Source organism: Myodes glareolus, chromosome 6 (genome assembly GCF_982192425.1).
Source record: "Myodes glareolus chromosome 6, mMyoGla1.1, whole genome shotgun sequence".
Classification (NCBI taxonomy): domain Eukaryota; kingdom Metazoa; phylum Chordata; class Mammalia; order Rodentia; family Cricetidae; genus Myodes; species Myodes glareolus.
In genome coordinates this window covers 22,927,819-22,954,553 of record NC_142031.1, presented here as the reverse complement: position 1 = coordinate 22,954,553, position 26,735 = coordinate 22,927,819, and the positions used below count along the sequence as shown (strand labels likewise).

At 49.9% G+C, this 26,735-nt stretch overlaps 1 protein-coding gene and 1 long non-coding RNA gene across 8 annotated transcripts in view; one reads left to right on the top strand and one right to left on the bottom strand.

Moving 5' to 3' along the window:
• Positions 1–26,735, top strand: part of Mgll (monoglyceride lipase) — a 165,114-nt gene that overhangs the window by 60,835 nt on the left and 77,544 nt on the right. The window contains exons 1-2 of one of the 6 annotated variants that reach the window (XM_048416524.3): positions 5,134–5,153; positions 7,704–7,848. In XM_048416524.3, coding sequence (XP_048272481.1) covers positions 7,724–7,848 — 125 coding nt within the window. In that variant the 5' untranslated portion in view covers positions 5,134–5,153; positions 7,704–7,723. Of the gene's footprint in view, positions 1–5,133; positions 5,154–6,476; positions 6,632–6,785; positions 7,239–7,703; positions 7,849–8,525; positions 8,627–26,735 lie in introns of those variants that run through there. The other 5 variants (XM_048416523.3, XM_048416522.3, XM_048416525.3 and 2 more) reach the window with 5 other exon arrangements.
• Positions 145–6,400, bottom strand: LOC125388440 (uncharacterized). 2 transcript variants are annotated; one of them, XR_015002247.2, is made up of 3 exons: positions 6,239–6,400; positions 5,570–5,644; positions 145–1,128 (listed from the first exon to the last, which is right to left on the bottom strand). It is a non-coding gene; the product is annotated as an uncharacterized LOC125388440 (long non-coding RNA). The 2 variants fall into 2 exon arrangements; XR_007228234.3 differs by having other exon boundaries at positions 6,267–6,400.

Sequence of the window (26,735 nt, the reverse complement as noted above, 5' to 3'; positions counted from 1 at the left end):
CCACATCCTCTTACAGATCAGAGCAGGAAGTCCCCTGTCCCCTCAACATTTTATACCTCACGTGTCCAGCACAGGAAATCTAGGTTTGCAGTGTGTAATCAACAATTTCTAAAATTCACATTGAAAACTTCATATGTAGCCAGATGGTGGTGGTGCAGACCTTTAATCCCAGCACTTGGGGGGCAGAGGCAGGCAAATCTCAGTGAGTTTGGGCCTGGTCTACAAAGTGGATTCCAGGACAGCCAGTCACAAGAGAAACCCTGTTTCGAAAAAAAAAAAACAAACCAACAAACCAACAAACAAACAAACAAAAAATCCAAAAAACAAAAACTTTATATGCTAAAGTTCTTTTTCTTGTGTCTGGTTTGGCACGTCCAGTTTCGTGGAGCTAAGCCACCAACACCACGGTCACAGTCTTGGTTAGGGTATTCCCCAGTCTCAGGTGAGAAGGCAAGTCTGTGAGGTGAAGAAGCTTACCAGGAAGTGACCCAGCTAGTGAGCACTGCTGGTTTTTGAGGTTCAAATTACTCAGCTTTAATTTCCCCCAACTTCACAGGCAAAGCCTTACATTTCTTTGTTTTAAGCACAGTTTCTATTCCTGATCTTCACTTTCCTCCTAGCACAAGCTACTTACTATGTGGGTCGACAGCAACCAAAACCCTGAAGACTTGAGAAGAGCGGTCACAGTTTCAATGAGAGACGCACTAGGTGTTCTTGCTGCCTTCTAACGCGGCCTTCTCTCCCCCTTCTTCACTGGGATTTCCAGCCTGACATCTTCTCCAGTGTATCTCAGGTCACATAAGAGTTCCTGAGCGGTAGAAAGATGCCATTTCTCCTTGATTATCACCTAGCCAGTTCACAATAGTTGCAGAAGAACCTGGCACTGACTTCTATGTTTTATTTTTGGAACCTGGTTATGTCTAGAGCTGTCCTGCTCTAGAGGCTTCTGTGGGCACAAGAGAGCCAAGGACCTGGTAGTGATCTCTCTGCTGCGCTCGGCAAAGGTGGCAGACGTGCTTGCCTCACTCTTCCTGCTTCCGGGAATGGAAGGGTCCCGACATTCTCAGATGTGTGAGAAAACAAACCGAGAGAATTTCTGCAGCCGGCCCATCCTTTGCTGTTGATTCCCTGTGCCAAAAAATAAACAGGCAAATAAATAAAATTAAAATAAATAAATCCAAATGCAACTACATGTTGTCTACAAGACACTCAGTTCAAGTATAATGATGGTATATGTAGAAACAGTCCTAAGGAGGCTCAAGCTCCCCTATAGTAGGTTGAGCAAGGTTACAGATTACAAGCCTGGGAAGCAAAAATCAATTTTATCACCATAGAAATGAACCTAGGCACACTAAGAGAAACTACATATGACATTTACAATTACTTAAAATAAATCTATCGGGGCACTGGTGGCGCACACCTTTAATCCTAGCACTTGGGAGGTAGAGGCAGGCAGATCTCTGAGTTTGAGGCCAGTCTTGTCCACAGAGTGAGGTCCAGGACAGCCAGGGCTACACAGAGAAATACTGTCTCAAACTCCCCCCCCCAAAAAAAACAAAAAGAAAATTAAAAAAGTATGAATCTAAAACATTTGTGTAAGACTTGTATGCTGTTAAAACTACTGCCTTGTGTTTAAAGAAGTAGGTGGATGTGTCAGTGTTCATGGTTTGTAAGCCTTAACCTTGAAAATGTCAACCCTGGGCAAATAGATATCCATGTTTCTGTCAAAATATCAACAAGACTTTTAAAGTAGGTATAGACAACGCTGACCAAAAATATACATTAATAGGTGAATGAGGGAACTGGAGAGATGACTGAGGTGGCTGAAGAGATGACTGGGGGGCTGGAGAGATGGCTCAGTGGTTAAGAGCACTGGCTGCCTTTCCAGAGGACTTGGGTTTAATTCCCAGCACCCACATGATAGCTTACAACTGTCTGTAAATCCATTCCAGGGGATCTGACACCCTCACACCAATGCATATAAAATAAAATAAAAATAGGTAAAGAAACTAGAGTAGCTGAACCAACCTTGTAAAATGTGGGTTATCAGTATATAGCATTCTAGGTTTGTTAGAGAAAAGGCCATGGTGTTATCAATGGTATTGCCAGAGAAGCTGATACAAACTAATGGGGTGGAAGGGGGAGTCAGAAACAGACTCATACAGAAGACCAATTTTGAGAAAAGTGGAAAAATAATAACCCTGTTAAAGATGCAGAAACAACTGATATATGTGGACAAAACCAAAACAAACAAAATACCTGAACTAAATCTCACACCTTAACCATAAAATATAAAACAATAATAACTCTCAATATGATCGAATACTCTCAAATGTAGGACTAAGCCAAGACTTCTCTTAACACTAAATACATGATCCACTAAAGCAAACAGTATAAAGATTTGGTTATGACCCAAATTAAAGCTTTTGCTTTGCAAATGACCCTCTGAAGAGGCTGAAGAGATGGGCTATAAATCAAGAGCAAATACGTGTCAATCATGCGTCTGATACAGGAATAGCTTCTATCATACATCCAGAACACTCAGAACTCAATGGTTTAAGAACACATAATAATACTATGGTCAGAGGGCACAGTGAGGCATTTCACTAGGATACAGAGAAAGCAGATACGTGGAAAGGCATGTAGCAACATAAGCTATCAGGCAAATGCAGATAAAAACACAAGACGCACAACAGATGGGCTTTAAAAAATTGGGGATGGAAGGTGGAGAGATGGTTCAGCAGTTAAGATCACCAGCTATTCTTGCAGAGGCCCCGGGCTTGGTTCTTAGCACCCATATGGCAGCCCACAGCCATGTTTCTATAACTCCAGTTCCAGGAGGCCTAATGCCCTGTTCTGACCTACTTGGGCTCCTGCATAAATGTAGTGCATATTACATACACCCAGGCATGCATATATACACATAAAAGTTTTTAAAATTTTAAGCATTATTTTCATGGCAACAACAGTGGGAATGTAAACAGATACACTCACTTTGGAAAACATTTTATCAGCTGTTTAGAAAACTAAGCAAGCGAGTTCCTTTTCCTTTCCTGTTTATTTGAAACAAGGTCTAGCAGTGCAGACCAGGCTGACTTTGAACTCCAAGTAATCCTTGCATTAACACTCAGAAGGCTGGGATGGTGAGCTTGCTTCACTGTGTCTAGCCAGTGTGCACAGCAGCTTCATTCAGAACTAGCTGTAAACTGGAAACCACACAGACAAACTGTCCTTCACCAGGTGAACTGGGTAGTTATGTAGTGCGTGTAAGCCAGGACGTGATGCCAGATAGTCCAGATCTACTTCATGATTCCAAAACAAAACACTCTGAGATGACAGAAATTAAGAAATAGAAACAAAGCCATGCCTGTCAGAGGTTGTGGGCAAAGAGAAAAGGGAAGGAAATGTGGCTATAACTAGTGCCAGGAGGGGTCTCAGTGGATGGAGACACCCTTTCTTGATTGTATAAATCCAATGTTATGTGGGCATGGCATCATACTGTTAAGAGCTTTCTGTCGTGCCCGGTTCCCACAGTCCTTAGGTCCCAAAGAAAAATCACACAGAGGTCTATATAAGTTATAAACTGATTGGCCCATTAGCTCAGGCTTCTTATTAACTCTTATAACTTATATTAGTCCATTATTCTAGTATATGTTAGCCACATGGCTCGGTACCTTTTTCAGCGGGGCAGTCACATCTTCCTTCTTCAGTGTCTGGACAGGACTGGGGAGGAATGGGCTTCCTTCTTCCCAGAATTCTCCTGTCCTCATTGACCCGCCTCTACGTCCTGTCTGGTTGTCCCGCCTATACTTCCTGCCTGGCTACTGGCCAATCAGCATTTATTGAAAACATAATTGACAGGATATAGACAATTGTCCCGCACCAGCACACATCTTTGATCCCAGCACTTGGGAGGCAGAGGCAGGTGGCTATCTATGAGTTCCAAGTTACCCAGGTCTACAGAGTAGGACCCTGTCTCAGAAAAATTAATGAAATAAAAAATAAAAAGTAAATCCATTATCACTGTGATATTGCTCTGTAGTTTTATAAGACATCACCACTAGAGGCAGTTAGCCTAGCTTCTCCCTCCTTCTCCCTGGGTCCAACTGTGATGGCTAAGGGAGACTCCATTTTGTCCTATGCACCCATTCTAAATTCCTAAAAGATAAGTTCACAGAAATTCTGACTCCTTGCCCCCTCCCCAAAATGTAAAAGTACTGTGCAAGATTCACTGCTTGCTCTGGCTTTTGTAAACACACTTATCACTGTGCACCAGGCAGCTCCTTTATCGATGTATACAGGGTGAGAGAGACAGTGCCTCACAACTGAGGGAAGTAAATACAGTTTCTCACTCAACTTACACACTCCACACCAAGGAGATAACTGTGGTGCCCACTTTTAAACCCCATCCTCTAGCCTCTTTGGTTTTAAGGCTGTCAGCTTGCTGTCAGCAATAACTAATAAAATAATTTAATTATAATTTGGTTCAAATCTATGTTCTTTCCCCTGGTGAATCTGAACTCTTAACACCATTATTGCTCAGGATGGGAAGGAATTTATGGCCTCTAGGGATGACCAAATGCACTCCCTGAATAACCAGACTAGGTACGGCGCTGCATCCAGGCCCTAAATCTCTTAACTTGCAGTCGGTGTTCAAGTGGGAGCAGCTCTGGATTCAGGAGAGATCCTGTTGATGGCTCCAGTGACCTCTCTTCTCAAAATTTTCAAACCCTTGAAAAATCGGAAAACACTGGTGCTACTGGATCTAGCCGCCCTTCCAGTAAACCACAGCTGAAGTGAACAGTGGTATGCACCCAACAGGCCCAATCCAGCTTTGAGACTGGGCTCCCAGGGCCCTCCGCTGAGGCTGCTGCCCCTAACCCTGGCCTTCCAGAAAACAAATAAAAACAGCCCCAAGAAGTAATTTAGCCACTCCTGTGTCCAAGCCCTGGGACCCGCCTAAGACAGAGGGTGGCCTAGATCCCTGGGCGTGGCTTACAACCAGACTGTCCTCTCTTCGAGTTAGATCGCTGGCTCTGCCGCAGCCTCACTTCCGTGGTCACGACCACTGAGTCACACAACAGTGACACTATTCAATACTGCAGTTTGGCAAAGTGGTTGGCCTAGAAGAAAGCTCTGGAAGGCCTGTGGAGGTGGGTATGGGTCAGGGTCATCCCTCTGGCTCCACTGCAGCTGTCACTCACAGGTGCCAGGCCTAGGACACAGTGGACAGGCTGCATTCCAGACTCTCCACAGACACATAGTCAGCTGTGCTGGTGGGACCCTGCTCTTGGGGCACCTAGGAGACGTGGTTCCATGCTGTGTGTGTGTGTGTGTGTGTGTGTGTGTGTGTGTGTGTGTGTGTGTGATGTGTCTGTTTCCTTCTCCGGGGTTCTAAATACTTGTGTGTGAATGTCTGTCTTGGTTTGTGTGGTTCATCTCTGTTCCAGAAAGAAGCCGTGTCTGGCTGTGAAGGAGACCTAAAAGGAAACTGTCCACAGAGACTGCCTGATTAGCATTTCAGGACTGTGGAAGAGGTTGAAATGTTGCAGGTTCAAAGAGGAATTACCTTTTCTTGGGCGAAATTCTGGTCCTCTGGAACAGCCATTCATTCCTTCCTTGCCTTCTTTGTCGGAACTAACATCTGTGACAATAGATAAAACCCTTTTAGAATCTATAGACTTAACAGGACAGCTCGCTTCTGCCAATACAAAAGCCAGGAATGCCTCCGGAGAGCATCTTGAACCTGTAGGAAAACTTCCCCGTCTCTGGTACCTGCCTCTCTGGTGTACCCCTCGGATGTATTTTAAACTTGTCATGATTTATGACTTCTTCTGTTCTGTAAAGCCATAAAAACTTCCTGAAACTGCTTCCATTTTTGAACATGGAATTTGAGGTAACTTAAGTCTGTGTTCCCAGGCCACGGTCACTCAAAATGGCTCCAGAATGACCTCTTATTCTTTTTAAGATGGGAGCTGTAGTTTTTGTGTCTACACTGTGCACGTGGTGTATTGTTTTTATCTGTGTGTATAATGTCTAGGGAGTGTGTCTGTATTCATGTAACCGTGACATTCCTGCGTGCCCCTGTGTTCAGCACAGTAAGCATAGCAGCTTACAGCTAGCATCTGGGGGAAGAATCCTGAGGATGAGTCCTTATGTCCGTTTGGGTGTGCCCGCACCTGTGCTATCTGAATGGGAGTCTTGCACGTGTGCATCTGTAAACAAGTGCATTCAGTACTTGTGAGCACGTTTCTGCTTCGGGGTACCTGTGTGGGGGTCACTGCTCTTGCCTGTGCGCCTGGGCTGGAAGAATCCCTTAGTTCGGTTCAGGGTCCCGTGACACTTCCCATGCGGCTGCCGCTTAGGGCCTGGAAGAGCGCGTGGCAGGTCGGCGGGCGGCGCCCCGCTCCTCCCCGGGGGCCCGGCACACGTGGGCCCCCGGCGCCGCCTCCCCGCGCGTCCCCACCCAGCGGGCCGCCCCCGCCGCCGAGCGGCTGGGGATAAAGTGGCGGCGCAGACGCCGCGCCCTATCGCCGCGCAGCCGGCCGCACGCAGTAGTCTGGCTCTAGCCCGCCGCAGACCCGGACCCGCGTGGTGCTCGGGGGACGTGACAGCGGCGCTCGTGGCCCGGGTAACTGCCTCCCGCCCCTGCCTCAGGATAGGAGCCGCCGCCAGGGGTCCCCTGCGCGCGTGTGCGTGCGCACGAGTGTGCGCGCGTGTCAGCTCGTGCGCGTGAGCGCGCCCCTCGCGCCCTCACACCAACCCCCAAACCGACTTGTGCCAGTCAACTACATCTTTCCAGCCCGGTGTGGGGACACCGGCCAAGTCCCCGCCGCGTGTGGCGTGCCGATGACAGCCGCGGGGCTTGCTTCCCCAAGCGGTCGCGGGCGGGCAGGAGGCAAAGTTTGTCGGAGAATCGGGGTGACTTTGCTCGGGGACCCGCATCTGCGCGAATGCGCGGTGCCGCGGAGCGCGTCTCGCTGCAGCTCCGAGCTGGGGACCGCTGTCCCTCGCTCCCGGAACCCCTTCAGGGGTGTGTTCTGGAAAAGTGGTGACATGAACTAGCGCTGGAGAGGCAGGAGGGAGCTGCTCGCACCCCTGCAGCCCAGGCGGGGAGGGCGCAGACCCCGCGGTGCTGCCCTGCGACCGCGATGAGGGAACAGCCCTCTTTCGCCTGGCGCTGATACTCGAGGCTGTGGCGGTAGTGGAATGCAAAAGCCAGGACGGAATGGAAACAGGTTTGTCATGGCATCTTTGGCATTCAGAAGGGGAAAATCGCTCGGGGGCGCGTCACCTACTTATTATGCCCCCCTAGAATCCACTCAGTGGAGATTTTAGGAGAGATGGGTCCTTGCAGCTGGGGCTTTGTACCCACGGAACTGACTGTAATTTCCGCTTGATTACAGCTAAAACAGTCTTTAAGATGAAGTTTCCTGAGATGATTTAAAATAAACACATATGGGAGGGGCTGTAATGAGGCACTTTAAAAAATAAAGTGAGCATTTCTTAAAAACAAATGGGATTTTCAGTCTTGGAGAGACTTGCAAGAGATGTATGTAATTTTAATATATATATATATATCTCAAATTGAGGTGCTTAGAAAAAAAAAAAAGCCACAGTCCTGACTCTGACACGGCTTCCTTTCCTCCCAAATGGGCATGAGTGTGTTTCTGACTTTAGAATATGTCCACCTTTCTTCCAAGGGCCAGAAGACCTCAGCAGAATGCCTGAGGCAAATTCTCCCAGGCGAACTCCACAGAATGTTCCCTACCAGGACTTGCCTCACCTGATCAACGCAGACGGACAGTACCTCTTTTGTAGGTACTGGAAGCCCAGTGGCACACCCAAGTAAGTCCTCTTCCTGTGGCTCCTCCGTCATGGTACCTGCTCTCTTCCCTGGTCGTTATGGGGTCCACCCTTTCTGTGACTTATCTCCTGGGCTGTTAACACCTGGGCACAGCAGTGTTAGCAAAGTTGAGAGCTGTACTTAACAGATGATTTTCTTAAAAATGAGGGGTCAAGAGTTCTTTTTCACTACAGCTAGAATAGGATTCTGCTGTCTTTTCAGAGATTCACATGACTTTTTTTTTTTTGTACCAGAATTAATTTCTTATTGGAAGCATTCATTTAAAAGCAAACCCAAATTTTTAAAAAAGTCCACTGAATTAATAAGAAAACTAAAATTATATGTGTATGTATGTACATTTTACCCTTTGCTGTCTATTTCTGCTTAATTCTGAGTTTCAGAGATGATACCCAGCTAGTTGGGGTGAGACGGGTCTGGTGTCTCCTTCTGGCTCCTTCCCAAACAGTCACTCTGTTCCTTCCCCGCTTTCTCATCCAGGGTCTGTCTCGCTGTTAGAAACAGGCTGGGGCTGAGCACAGCCAGACAGTGCTCTCTGGGCGAAGCAGGAAAAGCCCTGCTCATTTGTGTTATTCAGGGAAGAGATTATCTGTGGCAGCCTTGGCCTGGTGACTGTTCCTGTTTCCTGTTCCCAGTGTCAGAGGAGGCTTACTTGTTCCGTGGGACCCTGCGGCGTATGTGTTGTGTCTCCCACTGGGGCTCTGGGTGTCTCTCTCAACCAGGTGCGTGCGGCCCTCCTGGCTTCCTGTTAACAGCACACAGGTAGTGACTTTTCATGTCATAGCTTCAGGGCAGCCACACCAGTTGTGCTGCCGCCTGTGTGTTTGCACAGTGGGCAGTGGTGCACAGGCTGCTGCGTGTGCTGTGCGGTAGAGGAGAGTGTGCAGGTGTGTGGTGTGTGGAGCGTTGCTACCCCCATTAATCATTAGTTCTCACTCTGACTTAACCAACGCCAGCACCGTCCATTCTTTTTACTCTCTAACAAGTCCTTCTACAGCGAGCAGTTTAATCACTTCGGGCGGGGGGGGGGGGGGAGCAGGGAATGAAAGTCCGTCGTTAATGTCCACCCTCAACCTTTGGCGGCTTTGTTGGTGGAGTGGTGGCAGTGCCCCAGTTCACAGTAAAACAGAGAGCCTGCAGTCTTCAGCGGGGGGAGGGGGATGGACTGGGCCAGGCATGGCCAAGTTGGCTGCCCTCGCCTTAGCTGTGGGTGGTTTTCACAATCTCCCCACTGAAGTTGCGATGCAGGCAGCTCCCGGCTCACTTGCTTTTGCTCTAGTTAGAGACAGCAACCCAACGTCTTGGCTTCCACTGAGCTGGCTCTGGGAAGGCAGCATCTGTCTTGTGATGGATGCAGTGGGCATAGAAACAGGGCTGGACATTGGCCGCTACTGGGCTCAAAGATTTGAAAGCAACATGCGTAAAAAAGTTAAAGGGCAGGAGGCTTGAACTACAGAAAGCCACAGAACCACAGAACCATTAGCGTTTGTGGCTTGGCCACTTCCCATACTGTTAGCTCTGTGTTGTAAGAGAGGATAGACAAGTCCGGGGTCCCACTGTGGTTTCACAGATAACACAGGTAGTTATCTCTGGATCCCAATGTCCACATGGCTTGCCACCACCTCCTGGAGAGAATTCAGTTGTTAAACTACCTTTGGGGTTGGGGAACTGCGTCTCATTGAGCCAGTTTTGGAAACATTTCACAACCAGCTGAGACTAGCTGGACCAGCACTGTCCTGGAAGGCTCCTTATAGTAATGGACCTTGAAGAGGTCTTAGTGGTCCTGGAGAAAGTGTCCCTAGTGGTGGAACAGAGAAGTGGGGCTTAGGGCAGGGGGCTGCCAGGTGTCTCCAGGTCTCAGTCACAGGAGCAGCTGCTTGGCAAGCTTTGGTCTCTCATGGTCTGAGAGACCCCAAAATACCACTGCACGTATAGCACTGCCTGCTTGCTGGCAGGAAGAGAGGGTACCTCAGCCCACCCTTACCCCAGGCCCTTTCACCTCCCTCAGTGCAATCTGGGCCTCCTCTTACTTAACAGGCCTCCTCCCAGTCAGGAGGAGAGAGGGGAAGAAAGGATGAGAAAAGAACAAAGAGACTGAACCTCCACGCCTGTCCCACTGGCCACGTGACATGCACCTGTTTCCTTGTGACCTGGAACCTCAGAAGACTGCCCTGCCCTTGGAGCCCTGGGGCCTGTCTCCCACAGGGCCCGTGTCTGCCTTTGAGACTTGGCATTTGTTAAATTGCTTTTCTGGTCAGTTGTCTGTCCTCCTATCCCTTGGGCCTTCCCCGAGCACCTGCTGGGACATTTTACCTGAGTGGCCTCACTACCTGGAGGACTGGCTCTGCAGGTTCCCAGACAACAAAGTTACAGGTGTCTGCTGGCCACAAGCTGGCAAACCAGCTCAACCTACTTCTTGGAAGTTGGTTAAAACTCCCATGGGAGGAAGAGGAGAGCTAGCTGCTCTTGAGTGAGTTGTTACAGGGGAAGCTGATTATCTCTTTACGTATGGTAAATTCCCCAGACCCTGAGGAAGAAAAACACATTCTTGGGATAGTTGTTACACTGCGAACACGTGCAAACATGCTGATTTTAATATGGTAGTCTGGAATCTTGGGTTCCATTAATCATTACTCCCTTTGGCCACATCAAGGCAGGCCTTACTCATCCAGATGAGTATTTACAGTCATGAAAATAGCTAATATAGCCGTAGTGTTACTATGGATTTCATTTTGTGGAGGACCTAGAAAGGGTCAGAGTTTGGACGAGGTCCTGTCCATTCGTGATTTCTTTAATGCCCGCACCAGTCCACAGGGAAACAGCGTAGTTGCTACTGTGGCTGTTTTCCCAGGAAGGAGCAGAGATCTGGGGCTATAAAGCCTCTGGCAGACTGGAGATGATGCAGTGACACTGTGCAAGCGTGAGTTAAGATCTGGGTTCCGTCCCCAGAACCCCTGTAAAAAACTGGGAGCGGTATAGTGGCCAGGCATGTGTATTTCTAGTGCCTGGGAGACCGAGACAGGCAATCAGCCTTGCCCTATGCACCGAGCCTCAGGTCCCAGTGAGAGAATGGGTCTCAAAAACTAAGATGGGCAGCTTCCAAGGTTGGCCTCTGCCCTCTACACATAGGTGCACACGCGCATATAGACCCACATTCACCCCCAACCCCCCCCAAACACACACTGTGTTGTGACTGCCCCTGCTGGGTTGCTCTAGACTCTTCAGATCCTCTGTCCATTACTCTTCTAGACTCATCACCAGTCATGGCCGACGTTGACCTTCCTGGTAGGTGTTCTCTAAATCCATTCTTACAGTTTGGGGGTTAGGATAAAGATCACTTGATAGGGCGAAAAGAAAAGGGAAACTATTTCACAATTATTTACACATCAAAAGAGGCATGCTGTTTAAAGATATGTCTGTCCTGGGGAAAGATAGGAGAGAAGCGCTCATAGCGCCCCAGGTGACAAGCTGCCTCGCTCAGACTCTGTACGCTGGCAAGGTCAACTACCTGCTCTTTGGCAAGCTCCCTCTGATGGGCAGGGTCTCGGTCACTGTCCTGTGGATTGGGTCAAGAGGCCATAAGTTCTCCTGAACTGACATCCATGGTTGCGCCATGCCCTGGGATTACCTTTTTGTTCCTTTCACCAAGTGGCCGTCAGTCCTACAAAGTTAAACTTTGAATCAGGACTGAGAGTCACATAGCTGTTCTCAAGAAGAGTGAGCGCACTGGGTGGGGATTCTGTTGTTCTGAGAACAGTGCTGATTCGGTGATGGAGCCCTAAAGTGCTCATCTGCTTCTTGTGACTGAGGCTGGAGTGTACTCTGTAATTAGAGGATTACCCAGCTCTGCCCCACCTGCTGGCTCCAGGCAGGAGAGCCTCTCTTCCTCTGCTGGAGGAGAAGCTAAGTGGACAGGGTTGAGCCAGACCCCAGTGCTTTCTTCTCCAGCCTGATGGTCTGCTCGTGGTCCATGCCCTTGCTCCTTCATGCTTTGTTTTCTGTGGCCACTGTGACCCTAATTGAGGAAGCCATCACTGTGACCACTCCAGTCTCAGAGGTCCTGAGGCTCATGGACCAGTGGCCTGGTCTATATCTGGCTGTAAGGCCCAGTCTTGGGTTTGGGCAAGTGCTGTATCTTCCCATTGTTACCAGTATTTCTAGATGACCACACCACTCGGACTCCAGAACTCAAGCCTTCTCGTGTCTTGCTAGGCATGCTCCCTTCCCCCGCTGGTGCTTCCCAGCGAGGCCATGCTCAGACCGTGTGCCACCCGCACCATCCTCAAGATTTTCTGTTGATGTGGAGTGTAAGGTGTGGCTATGAGGGGCATGCACGGGTGATGGACCGCCAAGGATGATGTCTGCTCACTACCTGTGCTCGCACGCCATGCTCATTGGTGGCTCTGTGGGGAGCTGGAGCTCAGTTGCTGCTGTTCTTCTCCAGCTCCTCAGTGGGGCGCTACTGAGGGACCTCTGTGCCCCTTGACCTAGACAGCTTGGGTCCTCCTTTCTTTGCCGTTTCTCTCCATCTGGAATGTTGCCAGTGCCAACCTGAAACACTTCCTCCCACCTATGCAAATTTACCTGGGAAGAAGCCACTTGCTAGAAGCTTATTCAGATGTCACTTCCTCTGGCCCGCCCCATAACACCCTCCTCACACTGGGTATGCATCTGTCAAGGATATGGGTCCCTTCCAGCCATCTGGAGACAGGTTGGGAGGTGAAGAATTGGAATCGCCCAGCAGAAATTTTGTTCTTAGAGGTCAAACTTCTCTCCCTTTGGGGTCTCCAAACAAGATGTGGGCCAGGTCGTTACTTCTTTCTCGCCTCCCTGTTTGCTTGTTCTGTGTTCAGGGCATCTGTGTCTTAATGTCTCCATCTCCTGTACCCCTTCTGAACTTACGCCACCTGGGGCTAGACATCAACCACCCCACCCTCCTCTCTTAGTTGACACCTGGTGACTTGCATGAGAATCAAGATGGCCAGGTTTCCATAGCTCAGCTCTAACAATTAGTTCTCTGATGAACTCCAGCACCTCAGGCTCGCGCTGGGTCTTCTCTGCTTATCTACCCCCAGGCTCTCACTCCCAGGTCACTTAGCGTGGCCATTTCCACTCGCCAGACATATGAGCAGGTGGGGAGAGGGAGGGCCATGGCACTCTGCCAAATGGAGAGGAGACTCTGTGTGTGTGTATGTGTGTGTGTGTGTGTGTAAGATACCACGTGGCAAAGGCTAGACAGGAAGCCTGTGAAGCCACATGCCATGGGCAGCTTCCACCACAAAGGCTGGTAAGCAGAGTGTGGGCTGGATTTCAGCTATGATCCTTTTACCCAGTGTCCTCTGCAGTGTCCGTCCTCCAGAAGGACAGACAGGGCAGAGGTGCCAAGCAGAGAGGCAGAGCCGCAAAGGCAGAGCAGCAGCCCTCACTGCTGGCCGGCTGCTTATGTTTGCAGGGATGTGAGTGAGAAGAAGGGCTGTCCCAGAGGATGGAGACGAAGACCAAGCGCATGGAGGGAGGGAAGGTCATCCACAGAGTCTCACCACCCAAGGGCCCAGGGAGCCCAGACAGTGTCACCTGGCCACTTAGTCCCCGTTCGGGAAGCGCTGGACACTTGCTGGAGCAGATCTGGAATGAGCCGGTGGGAGAAGTGGAGGAGAGCCGTGTGGGCCCCCGTAGCTCATCCCCACAGGATTTAGCACCTGTTGTTACCCCACAACCCCGCGAACGTGGGCCCTACTGTGCACATTCCGGCAGTACTGCTATTTTTAATCCCCTACCTCTGTTTAGAAGCACCTCTCTATTCTTTCGCCTATTTTAAGAATTTCCACAAGTCTCTTTCCCTCGCAGGAAGCTGTTATTTTCCTGCTGGTGTGTTTGCCTGTGCATTAGCAAACCATCTTGCTGTTAAGTAGGCCGTCCCTTCTGGGCTGTTTTTTAAAGACTCTTCGAATGGCAGAGATTTTTCTGGTGGGAAGAGTAGAGGCTGCTGCCGTGCTGGGGTTGGTTTTCCCAACGGCTTCGTTAAGGGATAAATTCTCCCAGTTGCTGTAAGAATGTTCTGCAGATACAAATCTGGCTTTGTTTGGTGACGGAGTCTGAGAGGGCAGATAGCAAAATAAGCCCCTTTGTGAACGGACGCCTTGTCCTCCATGGTCTGTCGGCACCTTTGGGTTCAGACTGCAATCCCAGGAACACTCTGTCTGTGCCTGCGAGCCAGGCTCTTGATGTCTTTGTGCGGGGGGGTGGGGGGGGATGGTCTTTCGTGGTGCAAGTTTTCACAGCTGAGGTCACAAGATGACCCTTGTCCCATATTTTAGAGTCATCCAAGGTTCCTGTTGGGAGGTGGCTCCTTTCGCTTCTCAAAGCCCTGGTGCTGTAGGGCCTGGATGGTACTACATGGTGATCATGGGTGAAACTGGGGTGATGCTGTGCTCTGTGTATTCGAGGGCTTCATAAAGAGCCGTGTGCCATAGACCGCTCCACCTGCAGCATGTCCTGCCATGCCTCCCAATGCCGTGGTGCTGCTGGCCACCTGGCTCTGCTCTCATTCCACAGATGCTTGTGGGTGTGGTGATGAGAGCTCATGCCTCACGGTCCCCATCGCGGTCCCCGGTGAGAGCCACACGAGCTTCTCCACATTTGATCTTAGCCTTATCAGCCCACCGGAAGTAAGGAAGGGGAAGAAAGGGGGAGGGGAGGAGGAAATGAGAAAGGAAGGAAAGGGGGGAGAGAGGGAGGAAATACAGAGGGAGGAAGGGGAAAGGAAGAAAGGAAAACGGGACATAAAGCTGGGAGAAGAACAGATTCGAGCACGGACTGTCCCTGTAATCACAGGTTCCCTTAGCCTGGGGACTTCCAGAGGCTTGTGGATAGTCACGGAGCGTGCTGCTTGATTGCCAACTTACACACTGGGTCATCTGGGAAGAGGAGCCTCGGCTGAAGCTCATCATACCGACCTATAAGCAAGTGTGTGGGGCATTTCCTTCACTAATGACTGATGAGGGCCCAGACCACTGTGGGGAGTGCTGCCCTCTGAGTCCATGGTCCTGGGAGGTAACAGAAGGCAAACTGAGCAAGCCAGTTAGCAGCTCTCCCCCATGACCTCTGCCTCAGTTCCTGCCTCCAGGTTCCCGCCTGGACTTCCCTCAGTGATGGTAAGAGGAGATAAACCATTTCCTCCCCAAGCTTTTGGCCATGATGTTTATCACAGAGTTAGAAGGTGAAGCAGGACACAGGGGTGGAGTTAATGGAGAGGAAGGTGGAGGAAGTGAGGTCCCTGCGTCAGAGCAGGTCCGTTTTCCAGGTTGTTCATACCCTTCGCTGCCTGTAGACACCTGTCCCATCATCCTCTGCTTCCCTCATGGCACTGGTCACAGACCTGCAGAGACCACAGTAATGGCTAGTCTGTTGTGTTTACTCCTGAACCTGGTTACTGCCTTCTCCCCACACTCTGCCCCCTCTGCTTGCTCCTGGTGAGCCCATTCTGTGATTTTATGAGATAAATTTCCTAGCTTCCACATGGGAGTGGGAACATTCAGAACTTGTCTGTCTGTGCCTGGCTTATTTCAGCTAACACAGTGTCCCACAGCTCCATCCACACTGCCACAAACGATCCAGTTTTGTTCCTTTCCGTGGCTGAATCACATCCATATTTTCTTTATCTGACCATTCTGTTCAGTAAACAGGAGCTTGCTGTGGGTCTCTCTTTGCTGTAGTGACTTCAGGGGTACCTCGAGGAGACGGGGCATAGTTCTACTTCTGGTGTTTTGTGGAAGCCCACATCATTTTCTATTGGCCACACTAATTTATATTCCTACCAAGAGAAGGTGGCTAGCATTTGTACTTTGTTAATTTTTATTTTCATTGTTGTTATTATTTGTCCCATTTGTAAGGTTTAGTGTGGTCTTTCTTGCCCGGAAGGAGAATGGGACAGCTCCTAGAGGCACACCTAGCAGTCAATTCTAGCTTAAAGAAACTGATTTTCAGAGGTCCCAGTGTTAAGCACTTTCAGTCTGCATGTGAGTTTCTCTCCTTTGTTATTGGGAAATGCTCAAGATGCACAGGGTGAGGCTGTCACTACAGTGTCATTCACCAGGTCTCGAGTGGTCAGGGTGTGGGTGAGCGTCTTCACTCATGTTCTGCTGCAGTGGCTCAGTGCATGGTTTCAGGAGTTGTTGGTCTGCGAGGGCTCCACCTGGCAGGTCTCTGTGGTGGCGGCACGAGTGTGAGTGTGGCAGGCTGGGAAGGTGCTTGCTGGTCACAGATGGCTTTACTCACACACCCAGGAATGGGGGGCTATGGTAGGATCACCCCAGTGCTTCTCCACTTGGCCCCATCCTTCAGACTAGCTCAGATTTGTGCTTGGAGTAGCAGTGTTTCAGGATTTGTTAACCATTTTCCTGTTGCCGTGTCAAATATCTGAGGCAAATAAAATTTAAAAGAGGGAAAAAAATTATTGTGGCTCACCCAAGTTTCAGTATAGGGTCCCCTGGTCTAGCTGCTGCGGGCCTGTGAGAGCCCAGCGCATCAGGACGAGCATTGTGATGAGCACAGAGCTCATCGCTTGTGAGCTTCTCCAGGGGAGGATTCATTGTTGATGTTCTGTTCCATCGTCTCCAGTGTCCCCCCACTTCTGGAACAAAACAAGACACCAAAATGTTTGTTACAACCGTGAGTCCGCCTCCCAGTGTTCTCAGTGGGGTGGCTTGGGGAGGGCAACTCGCAGAGCCCCCAGTGGAGTTTCAGGAAAGGAGACATTTTTCTCAGAAGGGTTAGCCTGTGGGTGTCGTTTCAGGAGTGGGGACATCCAGAAGAGCCCCTTACCAGGTAGCAGCACTTTGACCAACCTCACTGTGACATGCGTGGGAGGCTGCCTGGGAAGATGCAGGGTTTGCGGAACTGCAGATGGAGGCTGCTTTCCATTTCAGCCTGGGAGCCACAGGATGCCAAGACCTGGGGGTGGACTCCACATGTAACTCCCAGGGCAGCAGAGGAGGGCCCACAAACACACTGGACCGTCCTCTATGGCACAGCTTTCTCTGTGGAGACAAACAAAAGATGCCATCTCTGCCTTGAAGATGCCCTGCATGTTGGTCAGGGAGGCAGGGCCAGGCCCCTGAGGAGTCTGCTCAGAAACGTCAGGAATTTTATGTTGGGGCTTGAGGGAGGAATTCAGACAGGTTTCAGCTGGGTCTTGGAGGTATAAAGGATCACTCTAGTCAACAGGGGACCACTTTTGTACTGACCTGGAGGTGGGAAACGATATGGGACTCTGAAACTGTGCAGGGTTTTGGGAATGACTCCCACTACACAGTAGGTGAGCATGGAGTGGCTAATTTGGGGGGCCAGGTTGGAAAAGGTGATGCATTTGAGTACTTGGGTCCCTCTGTCGAAATGCCACACACAGTTGACTTTAAAAAAATTGAAATTGGGGGCTGGAGAGATGGCTCAGTGGTTAAGAGCATTGCCTGTTCTTCCAAAGGTCCTGAGTTCAATTCCCAGCAACCACATGGTGGCTCACAACCATCTGTAATGAGGTCTGGTGCCCTCTTCTGGTCTGCAGACAGAATACTGTATACATAATAAGTAAATAAATAAATATTTTAAAAAAAATTGAAATTGATTTCTTGACAGTTTTGGAGCTTGGCACTCCAAAATCAAGTTGTGGGTGGGGCTGGCTTCTCCGAGGCCACTGCCCCTGTGTACAGAAGGCAGCCTTCTTGCTGTGTGTCCTTGGCCCACACATTTAGTTAATTCTGCTTAATTTTAACAGCCTGTTTAACTTGTGCGCTGACCTGGGCCTGGTGTGTGGGCCTTAGTGGAAGCTGTCAGAGTCTCGGGGCTCTTGAGGTTGGATGTTGTGGACGGCATTGTACAGCCAAACCAACTGGGTGGATCTTCCCAGCTCCATATGGCTGGGTTTTTAGACTTGGATGAGCAGCCTGCCATTCCACATCTGTGCTTCTCAGGGGGACCCTGGGGGAAATCCCAGCCTGTGGGGCTGTCCCTTGCTGTGTGCTGTCTCAGTCCAAGGGCAGCGGCAGACAGAAGAGAGAACATTCCAAAAGTCAGCCCTGTGTCTAAAGAGTGAGGGCCCTGACTTGGCCTTTCTGGGGTTCGTCCCCCATGCCTTCTGACTTATTTCAGGCCCAGGGATGAGCGGGACTCAGGGTTGCTCTTAATGAGACGTAGTTCTCTCCTCTCTTTCCCAGTGTCATCTGCAGCCAAGGCTAACTGTCAGGTTCAGTGACAGCTGACCAGACATGGGAGAACCTTCTGGAGGTTTCCCAGACACGCTCCCTTCCTTCTCTGGGTCGGCCCACCCCATAACTCAAGGCTGCAACACCCCTGTGACAGTCACGTGAGCACAAGACTGCTGTGCCGTGTAGAGTGGGAAAGGGCCAGGAATCCTCAGCCCCCGTGAATAGAGTCACAGAGAGAACTGGCTGTGCATCTCAGCCACCACTGGGTTCTGATGCTTTGCGCTAGGGATAGCCAAGTCATGGAGGTGAGCGGGAGTGTTGGGGCTGCTGGAGTTTGAAATGTTTCAGAAGGGTCCTAATGCTCTCAGGAGCATGAGCCAGGAGGAGGAAGGACACACCTGGCATGTTGGTGGCTGAGCACAGATAACCAGGGTGATGCCAGACCCTGAGGACAGACCTCAGCAGGTCATACGTGCCCTTGCTGTCCATCGAGCCTTCTCCCACAACAGTACATGACATTGAGAGGGTATCTCTTCTCCACTTGCAGCCTGTGTGTTTCTGGGGTCCTTCACCCAGCCTGCTTGGAGCTTCATCGTGTAACAAAAATTAGCTTTTCCTGGTTTTCATTTTTCTGGCCATGGTGATTGGGTCAGAGATGGGCAAGTCTGCTGTGTGAGGCAGCCATTGGTGAGACAACCCCATGGCTCTCTAGGGAGGAGAGTCTGCCAGCCTGAGCTCTGGGAAGCCATGCTGGGCCTAGGAAAGGGACAGCAGGTCAGAGTCATGTTGCGCCTGTGACAAGAGGTGTGGAGAGGATCATTATGAGACTGTCGGCTTCTACAGGGAGGTCAGTGCTGAGGCAGCCATAGGGCTGAGAGTCACCCCAACAGTAGGGTTGAGAGCCACCCCAACAGTTCTGTGTTCCTGTGTTTTTCTTTTCCCCTTGTCACTTAGAGAGTCTCTAACCAGAGTTTCATGGGACTGAAATTCTGTGTTAAGACACCGGGCAAAGAGCACGCCAGACCAAAGCAAGAAGGGGGGAAACAGTAAGATTCGGTCAGAAAGCGGTTAAACTAAAGAGAAAGATAGAAAATAAATCTGAAGTTGGCTATTTGAAATCTTCAGCAAAATTGACGAGATTTAAATTAAATTGATGAGAGAGAGAGAAGATTTAAATCTTAAATAATGGAATCAGGAAATTAGAGAGAGGACATTACTACTAATTTTTTGTTTTGTTTTGTTTTGTTTTTTGAGATAGGGTTTCTCTATAGCTTTGGAGCCTGTCCCGGAACTCGTGCTTGTAGACCAGGCTGGGCTCAAACTCACAGAGATCCGCCTGCCTCTGCCTCCTAAGTGCTGGGATTAAAGGCGTGTGCCACCACCGCCCGGCTACTATCAAATTTTTAAAAATGAAGATAATTATAAAAGAATAGATAAAATAATGAATTAGATGACTTAGGCAAAAATGAAGAAATTTATAGGACGATGCAAACTACCAAAACTGACTCAAAAATAAATAGGAAATCTCAGTAGACTTATAACAGGTAACAATTATTTACCCCCAAAGAAAAGCTCAGGCCCAGATGGCTTCCCTGTTGAAATTGGCAGACAAGAAGTGATGCCTGCCCTTCACAAACCTTCCTAAAGAGGAGCATCAAGCCGCCACTGACAAAGTCAGGAGAGGGAACTCTCCTAACTCATTCCCAGGAGCTGGCATTGCCACTAAAGACATTACCTGGAAAGAAAACTGGGTCAGCATCTCCTATGAAGAGAGAAGAAAAAAAAAAAACAAATAAATCCAGAATGCAGGCTTGATGACGTGAGTTCTAGGACCTGTTTAAAGTTCAAGGAGAGAACTAACCCTGCAGAGCTAGTCTTTTGACCGCCATATATGTGCCATAGCATGCACACGCAATTATAATAAATAAATAAAAACCAGCAAACTGAATCCAGCAACACTGAAAAACAGTAAGAAGATAAAAATCTCAAGTGACGTGTGTCCCAGGAATGCAAAGATGGCTCAATATCTGAAAAAGTACAACTAAACAGATTAATCGTCTGAAACAGAAACTACATAGTCATCTTGATATGGAAGAGGCATTTGACAAGATCTGATAACTTTTCAATATTTCAAACACCAAATATCCTCGAAAGAAGAGACCTACCCCAACCTGGTAACAGACAGCACCAGAACCCCACAACTGCTGTCAGGCCCTCCCACGCCCTTCCCCTGAGCTGAGGAGTGAGGAGGAGAGATGGCTGCCTCTCTCAGCTTTGCCTCTAGGCCATGGCTTCTCCACCCGCTCTCCTGGCGGTGCATCTAAGACAGTAACTGTGCTTTAAATGCAGGTAGGAAGGGATGGGCATACAGAGGTGGTCAGTTCTGGCTGGGGTGTGGAATTTTGATGGGTAGTTTTCATTCTAATTTTTAGATTTTTCTGTATTTCTAACTTTTTGCCAAAGGACCACTGTTTGGGAAGGTTTTGAAGGGCCGTATAGGAGAACGAGGCCTGAAGGATTGTGGGGTCAGAGTGAGAGGGGATGTGTGCTCCCCTGGGGACTGGACAGCAGCAGAAGGCCTGGTGAGGGAGGAAGCAAAGGCTGGAGCCAGTGATGGGCTGGAGTTGGTCTCTCATGTGTCTCTATGGGGAAGACCTTGGAGACTTCCAGTAGGAGTGAACCAGAGAGAAAGGCAGAGATCCCACTGCCAAAACCACAGTAAAAAGGGGGAATATGCAGAGGGCCATGGGGGTATACAGCAGTTGACAACTAGGGTTCAGCAGGTCTCCCCAACAGAGAGTCATTTGTCTGATCGACCTGCTGTATACCCCCATGACCCTCTGCAATCATCCACTGTAGGACAAACCTTGTGCTGGGACTTAGGGATGTAGAAACCTTAAAGGCCACAGCCCTACCTTCTGAGAGCCCTCAGCTTGGAGAAAGGCAGGTAGAGAAGTCACTGGTGCTCGTGCCAGGATCTGGGGTCGAGACCAGATATCTGTCCTGAGAGGCTGGAGAGCACCACAGAGGAGGGATCTCGGCAGTCTCTCACTCATACCGTCTGCCTGTCTGTCTGGTGCACTGCACACCGAAAGTGAGCATGGCAGAGCTCTCTCCACTGAGACCACAACTTCAGAGAGCCTCCACGGTTCACCTCGGAGAGATGCAGAAGGCATATGTTCCTTGAATACATGTCTTTCTTAGGCTCCTTCTGTATCAGGTTTTATTTAAACCTGTGTTAGTTTTGGCAAAGTGACAGAAGCTACACAGAGGCCAGTGCATGCTGTGCCGCTGGGTATTTCGGTTCTGGCTCACATAGTGCCTGTCAGGTGATTAACATAATTCTCCCTCTATTTTATTGCTGTAGGAAGTAAGTCTCAGGCACAGGCTACTAAGTCGCAGCAATGCAACCCGAGCCCATAGCTACCAGTTTTAAAAGCCCCGTTCTCTCTCCAACACCAGGCTCTGCCGCATGACTACATTCCCAGAACTGTATGTGTGACCCACTGTGGGCCCTATTCTTCCCCAGATGGGAAATGGGCACTACAGTTTCATTTAAGATTTTTTTTTATTTGTATGAATGTTTTGCCCACATGCATATATGTGCACCACATGTGTGCAGGGCCTGCACAGGCTAGAAGAGGGTGTCAGGTCCCCTGGGACTGGAGTTACAGATGGTTGCAAGCCACCTTGGGAGCGCTGGGAATCAAACCTAGGTCCTCTGGGAGAGCAGCTCTTAATTGCTAAGCCACCTCTCTAGTTGTGGTCCTCCGGTCCCATTTTATAGAAGACTGGGGCTTGAGAAGACTTAGTGACTGAGGTCCCACACTTAGGGATGGCAGGTTTGGACAACCTGTTGACCATACTCTGTTCACCCTGCATGAGTGTCCAAATCCAGCATCTGCTTTCTTGAGGCCAGCCTAATGCAGCGGCCCATTTAGGCCACAGCTGAGCTCATACGCCCCATCACATGTCTAGATGGGGACATTTTCCCCACCTCTCCTGCATGCTCCATAAATTCCTAATTGCTCGCTGCCATCCGCTTGGCATTTCACCACCCAGAACTTGGAGCCATCTGCAGCCTTGGGGAGTTCATGCTGTTTTCCTTCCAGGAAAAAAAAAAAATTACATAAGATGAAGCCCAGCGCCTTCTTATAGGATGGCAGGGAGCCTCCTGCCGATGCAGTCAGGCTCAGTAGCCCTACCTGCTCTCCGGTTATCCTGCTCCCGAGTTGCACTGCCTCTGTGATCTGGGCCCGTCTCCCCAGCAGAACCTTCAGGGAGCATCTGTGTCGCACAGACCCGCCCTCACCAGTGTTCCTCTGAGCTCTGTGTTGGATGTTTTGTCCTCTTTGGGGGCGGGGATGGCCTCCAGGGGCCCATATACCCAGAGATTACAACCACCTCCTCGCAGGGCCTCCTGAGGATGGCTTGGCCCTACTGCTGTCATGTCTTCCTCTTCCAGACGCCCTTCCTCCACCTTCTCTGGGGCAATTTTACTCTGCTGCTGCCAATAAAACCACCTCCATATTTTACGAACATTTTCATTACAAATCCTTGATAAATGGGTAGACTTGCTGGCTTCGGTAATGGTTGCTAACGTCCCACACTCTGAGCAGCTGGGCAGCTCTCCTAAAATGAACCAGTTCAATCCCTAGTTGGGGGAGCGGTGCGGTGGATAAACCTGACTCGCTCCTGTACACATGGAGATAGATACAGGTGACAGTGGCAGGGGAAGGGAGTTGTCCCCAGAGAGGTGGCAGTTGGCAAGTGAGAGAGCAGCTGGGAGACCGGAATCAGCAAGCATAAGGAGAGAGGGTCAGCCGACAACCGTGGTAGCCAGGTCGGCTTTGGGCAGAAGTGACATTTGAGCTGCCTCTGGATGGAAACCCACTGGCCAGAGCTGAGCTAGGCCCTGAGACTTTGCAGGCCTTGAAGTTCATTGACAACGAGGCTTTCTGGTTTCTTGTCTCACTGAGGTCACCGAGGCCACTTCGTAGGCTTGACTCACATCCAGCCATTTTAGCTCCATCGTTTTGTCACAGGGCTCCACGCGGACTTTGCCCTGACCTCAGGACTCACCTGCCTGTTTGTGACTTTTGCAGCCGCTGGTTTGAGTCAGTGCTATTTATGTTTGCTCACTTTTTATATTCTCTGCCTCCCCCACCCCCCACCGCCGCCGCTCTCAATCTGTCTTTGAAAGAAATAACGGGGCTGGAGAGATGGCTTAGTGGTAGGCGGGAGCACTTGCTGAAGACCAGAGTCCAGTTCCCAGCGCCCACACCGGGCAGTGCACAGCCACCTGTAACTCTGAAGTTATCTCAGGATCTCATGTCCTCTGCAGACACTGCCCTGGCATGCACCTGCCGTTGTCCCCTCTCACTAAGAGCCTAGACGTTGGATGAGCCTGGCCATAAATAGCATTCTCCTGCTGTATTGCAATGTCACCGAACGCCACACCAAAATACAACCGACCGTGGGCATCTTAGAGGCTGAGAGACGGTGTTGCTGTGGTGATGGATTCATCACATGGACCAGACAAAACAGAGAGGCCAGGGGCCCTCCAAGTGATTGAGCCTTCAGATCTTCTTTTTGCCCTGCCTCACATAGCTCTCTCTCCATTCAAAAGGTGTGTTGTTCCTGTGCGCGTGTGTTGTTCCTTTCCTGTGTAGAACATACAGGGTCGATGTATCTCAGATGCATCACCCATCAGCTGTGGTTTGCTGTGAAGTTGGCTGGCGTCTGGGGAAAATGAGGTACAGCTGGGCCAGGGCACCCCTTGTTCCTAGCCTGGAGATGGGCAGAAGCAAGGGCGAGGACGGCCCCCATCCTCCTGTCATGCAGCAAGAAGGGCCCTCGGCTTGGGAAGGAGCCATAAGGGCATAGGAGCTGCTCGGTCCCACCAACACCTGGCCTCTGGCTATCCTTTTTCGGGATCCTAGGACAGCTGTGAAGCTCTTCATTAATGCGCCACGTGATTTCCCACAGACCATTAGTGATTTCCCAGAAGGCCAGTTCCCAGTATTGATCTGGATGCGGCTCTGAGGAGCCCTTTGGCATCGGATCCTTACTGGAGCCAGCCAGAGCCCTGGTGAGCCCTCTGAAGAGATTCCACATGCTAATGAGGGGTCTGGTCTCCTAGCCCCAATCAGTGCAGAGCCACCTTCTAGGAAGACAGACCACTTCCGGAGGTTGCATCCCCAAAACATACCTAATGGGTTTGAGGCAGGAGACGCCTGGTATTGAAAGAGTAATAATTTCCAGACAAGTTTCTAACCCGGCTTATGGAAGGCAATTACCCATCTCCCTCCACTGGAGCTGACGTGTTTTCTGCACCTCTCAGAGCCTACAGGAGGAAAGAAATGTGGAGAGGATAATTAAGCTTAATGAGGGAACCCGGATGTCAGCTCCTCTGCATATTAGAGCTCTCGTGGCCTCAGCACTCTCGGGCTGCTCACTGCCTCGTGCGGTTTACTGTAGTGACTAGGTGGACCCTGAAGGGAGGGAAATGCCTCCGACCACACTCTTAAGAGAACTGGCTACGATGGCACCCAGGGATGCCACCTCATGGGGTCACCATCATGTTAGGTGGTCTGTCTTAGACCGATTTCTTATAAAATGACACACATGACAGAATCTCTTAAATTCCTTTTGCTGTTTTGATTTTCTAAATGTTAAAGCTCTAAGAAAATCAAAACTCGTATTTATGAGATGTCACGTGATGCTTGTATACGTTGTATAGTGTTCAGCTCAAGGTGGGGACACCCTCTCTCCGAGCCCCCTTGAACCAGACAGTCCTTCGCTGCCACAGAACTCACTGCCATGTCACTTACTTAAACTCCGGTGTCTCCACTACTCTAGGAGGCAATCCTGTGTCCTGAGGGACAGGACACAATGCCCCTGTGTCCTGATGCACTCAGCTTGCCGGCTCTCCTCTCCCCTGCTGCAGTGTCCCACACAGGAAGATCTTTATCTAACTCAAGCGTGTTCTCGGAGCCTAAGCCAGTTCCTGATCAAAGTCCTCAGTGGCTCATTTCCCCCTCTTCCAGTCACAGGAAGTCAGGGCCTGGAGCAGGCTCGGCAAAGGCTCCATTATGGAGCCACATCCCTAGCCCTTCAGCCAGTTTTTATTAGCAAAGAAACAAAGGGCTGAGAGCTGTCCAGTTCAGGCTGGTGATGTGTATGGGTTTGTCTGTTCATGGTGTCAGGTCGCAGTTGTAGCCAGAGTAGCCTTCTGGTCACTTGCCTGAGGCTTCATTTCTGCCAGGGGAAATGTGTGTGTGTGTGTGTGTGTGTGTGTGTGTGTGTGTGTGTGTGTGTGTATACATACATACATATATATATATATATATATACACTTGTACATAATTGAAAATGTATTTGCCATATTATAATATATATTGTACTTAAGACATGTTATATATGCTTGCATTTTTGTCTTTTTAAGAAGAAACAGTTGCTTCAGGAAACCTTGCCTGCACTTGAACTTTGTAATATCATCCTTTTTAATTAGCTGCAGTAGTCTGTGGCTATGGCTCATCCTGCAGTATGGCATGCCACAGACCTTACTAAACAGAGGCTTGTCTTGGCTCATGGCTCCAGTCCAAGGGTCAAGGGCTACATCTGCTGCTGGCTTTGGGTCAGAGCCAGGCAGCACCCGTGTCTCTGGTCTCTCCTTATAGGGTTTCTAAGCTTCGGTCATCCCACCCCACTGGCCCTAGCTAACCTAATGGTCTCCTTCCTCTAACTGAACACCAGCATCGAGCTGTGTCCACCCTTCCAGTCAGTCCGTCACCGTGGAGATGAAACTCCCAAAAGTTCTGTTGTGTGCCAGAACTCTTCCTGGGAAAACACAGCGCACATATCTACTCACCCCAGATAGGGATCCCATGACAGACCAAAGTACAGATGCCACAAAAGTCCAGTTTGATGAATCAGTGAGTTCTCTTGGGGTTGCTTACAGGAATATGGGCAAGGGGTTACAGCAGCAGCAGAAACAAAGACAGCTGCATCACCAAAGCCCACCCCAGCATGGGTGGCAACTCACAAAGCTGGGAACCTGGAGCACCCTGCACAGCCTGCAGAGTGGCCTGGTGCCTTTGCAGCTTTTCTCTCCTGAGAGTCTTCAGTGCAGCTCAGCTTCTGTCCATTTGAGAGGCACTTTTAGCTTTTAGTGCCTACTCTGACAGGGAGGAGCCTAGTGAATCTGGTCAGTTTCAGGAACTTCCTGAAGCTGTTTTAAGTTGTTTACCTTCTTTCTTAAGGAGCTTATTGCAGGGTGGAATGTTTACACACCAGATTCAGGGAGATAAATCTGACTCCTTGCATAGTACCAGGGTCCCTCTCCTACCCTTCTCTTCCCTTGCCTATGCTTCCCTATGCTCCCCTCTCCTCTTCATCAACTGAGGCCAACCAGGGTCTTATGAGCTCCAGTTTCTTGGGACTTTCTTATTAGCTGCAGATCTCAGGCCCTCTGGGTGAAGCCAAGCTATCACCGGTTCCCAGATCCATGTGTGGGTAGCCTCCACCCCCACACTTGATAGTGGTTTGCACTGGAACAGATAAAAGGATGGTCAGGCCAGTTGCGCAGGAAGACATGTTACCACATGTGACCAGCATGAGAGCTGCTTCCTCTGGCTCAGGAAGACTAGCAAATGGGGCCAGGGCTT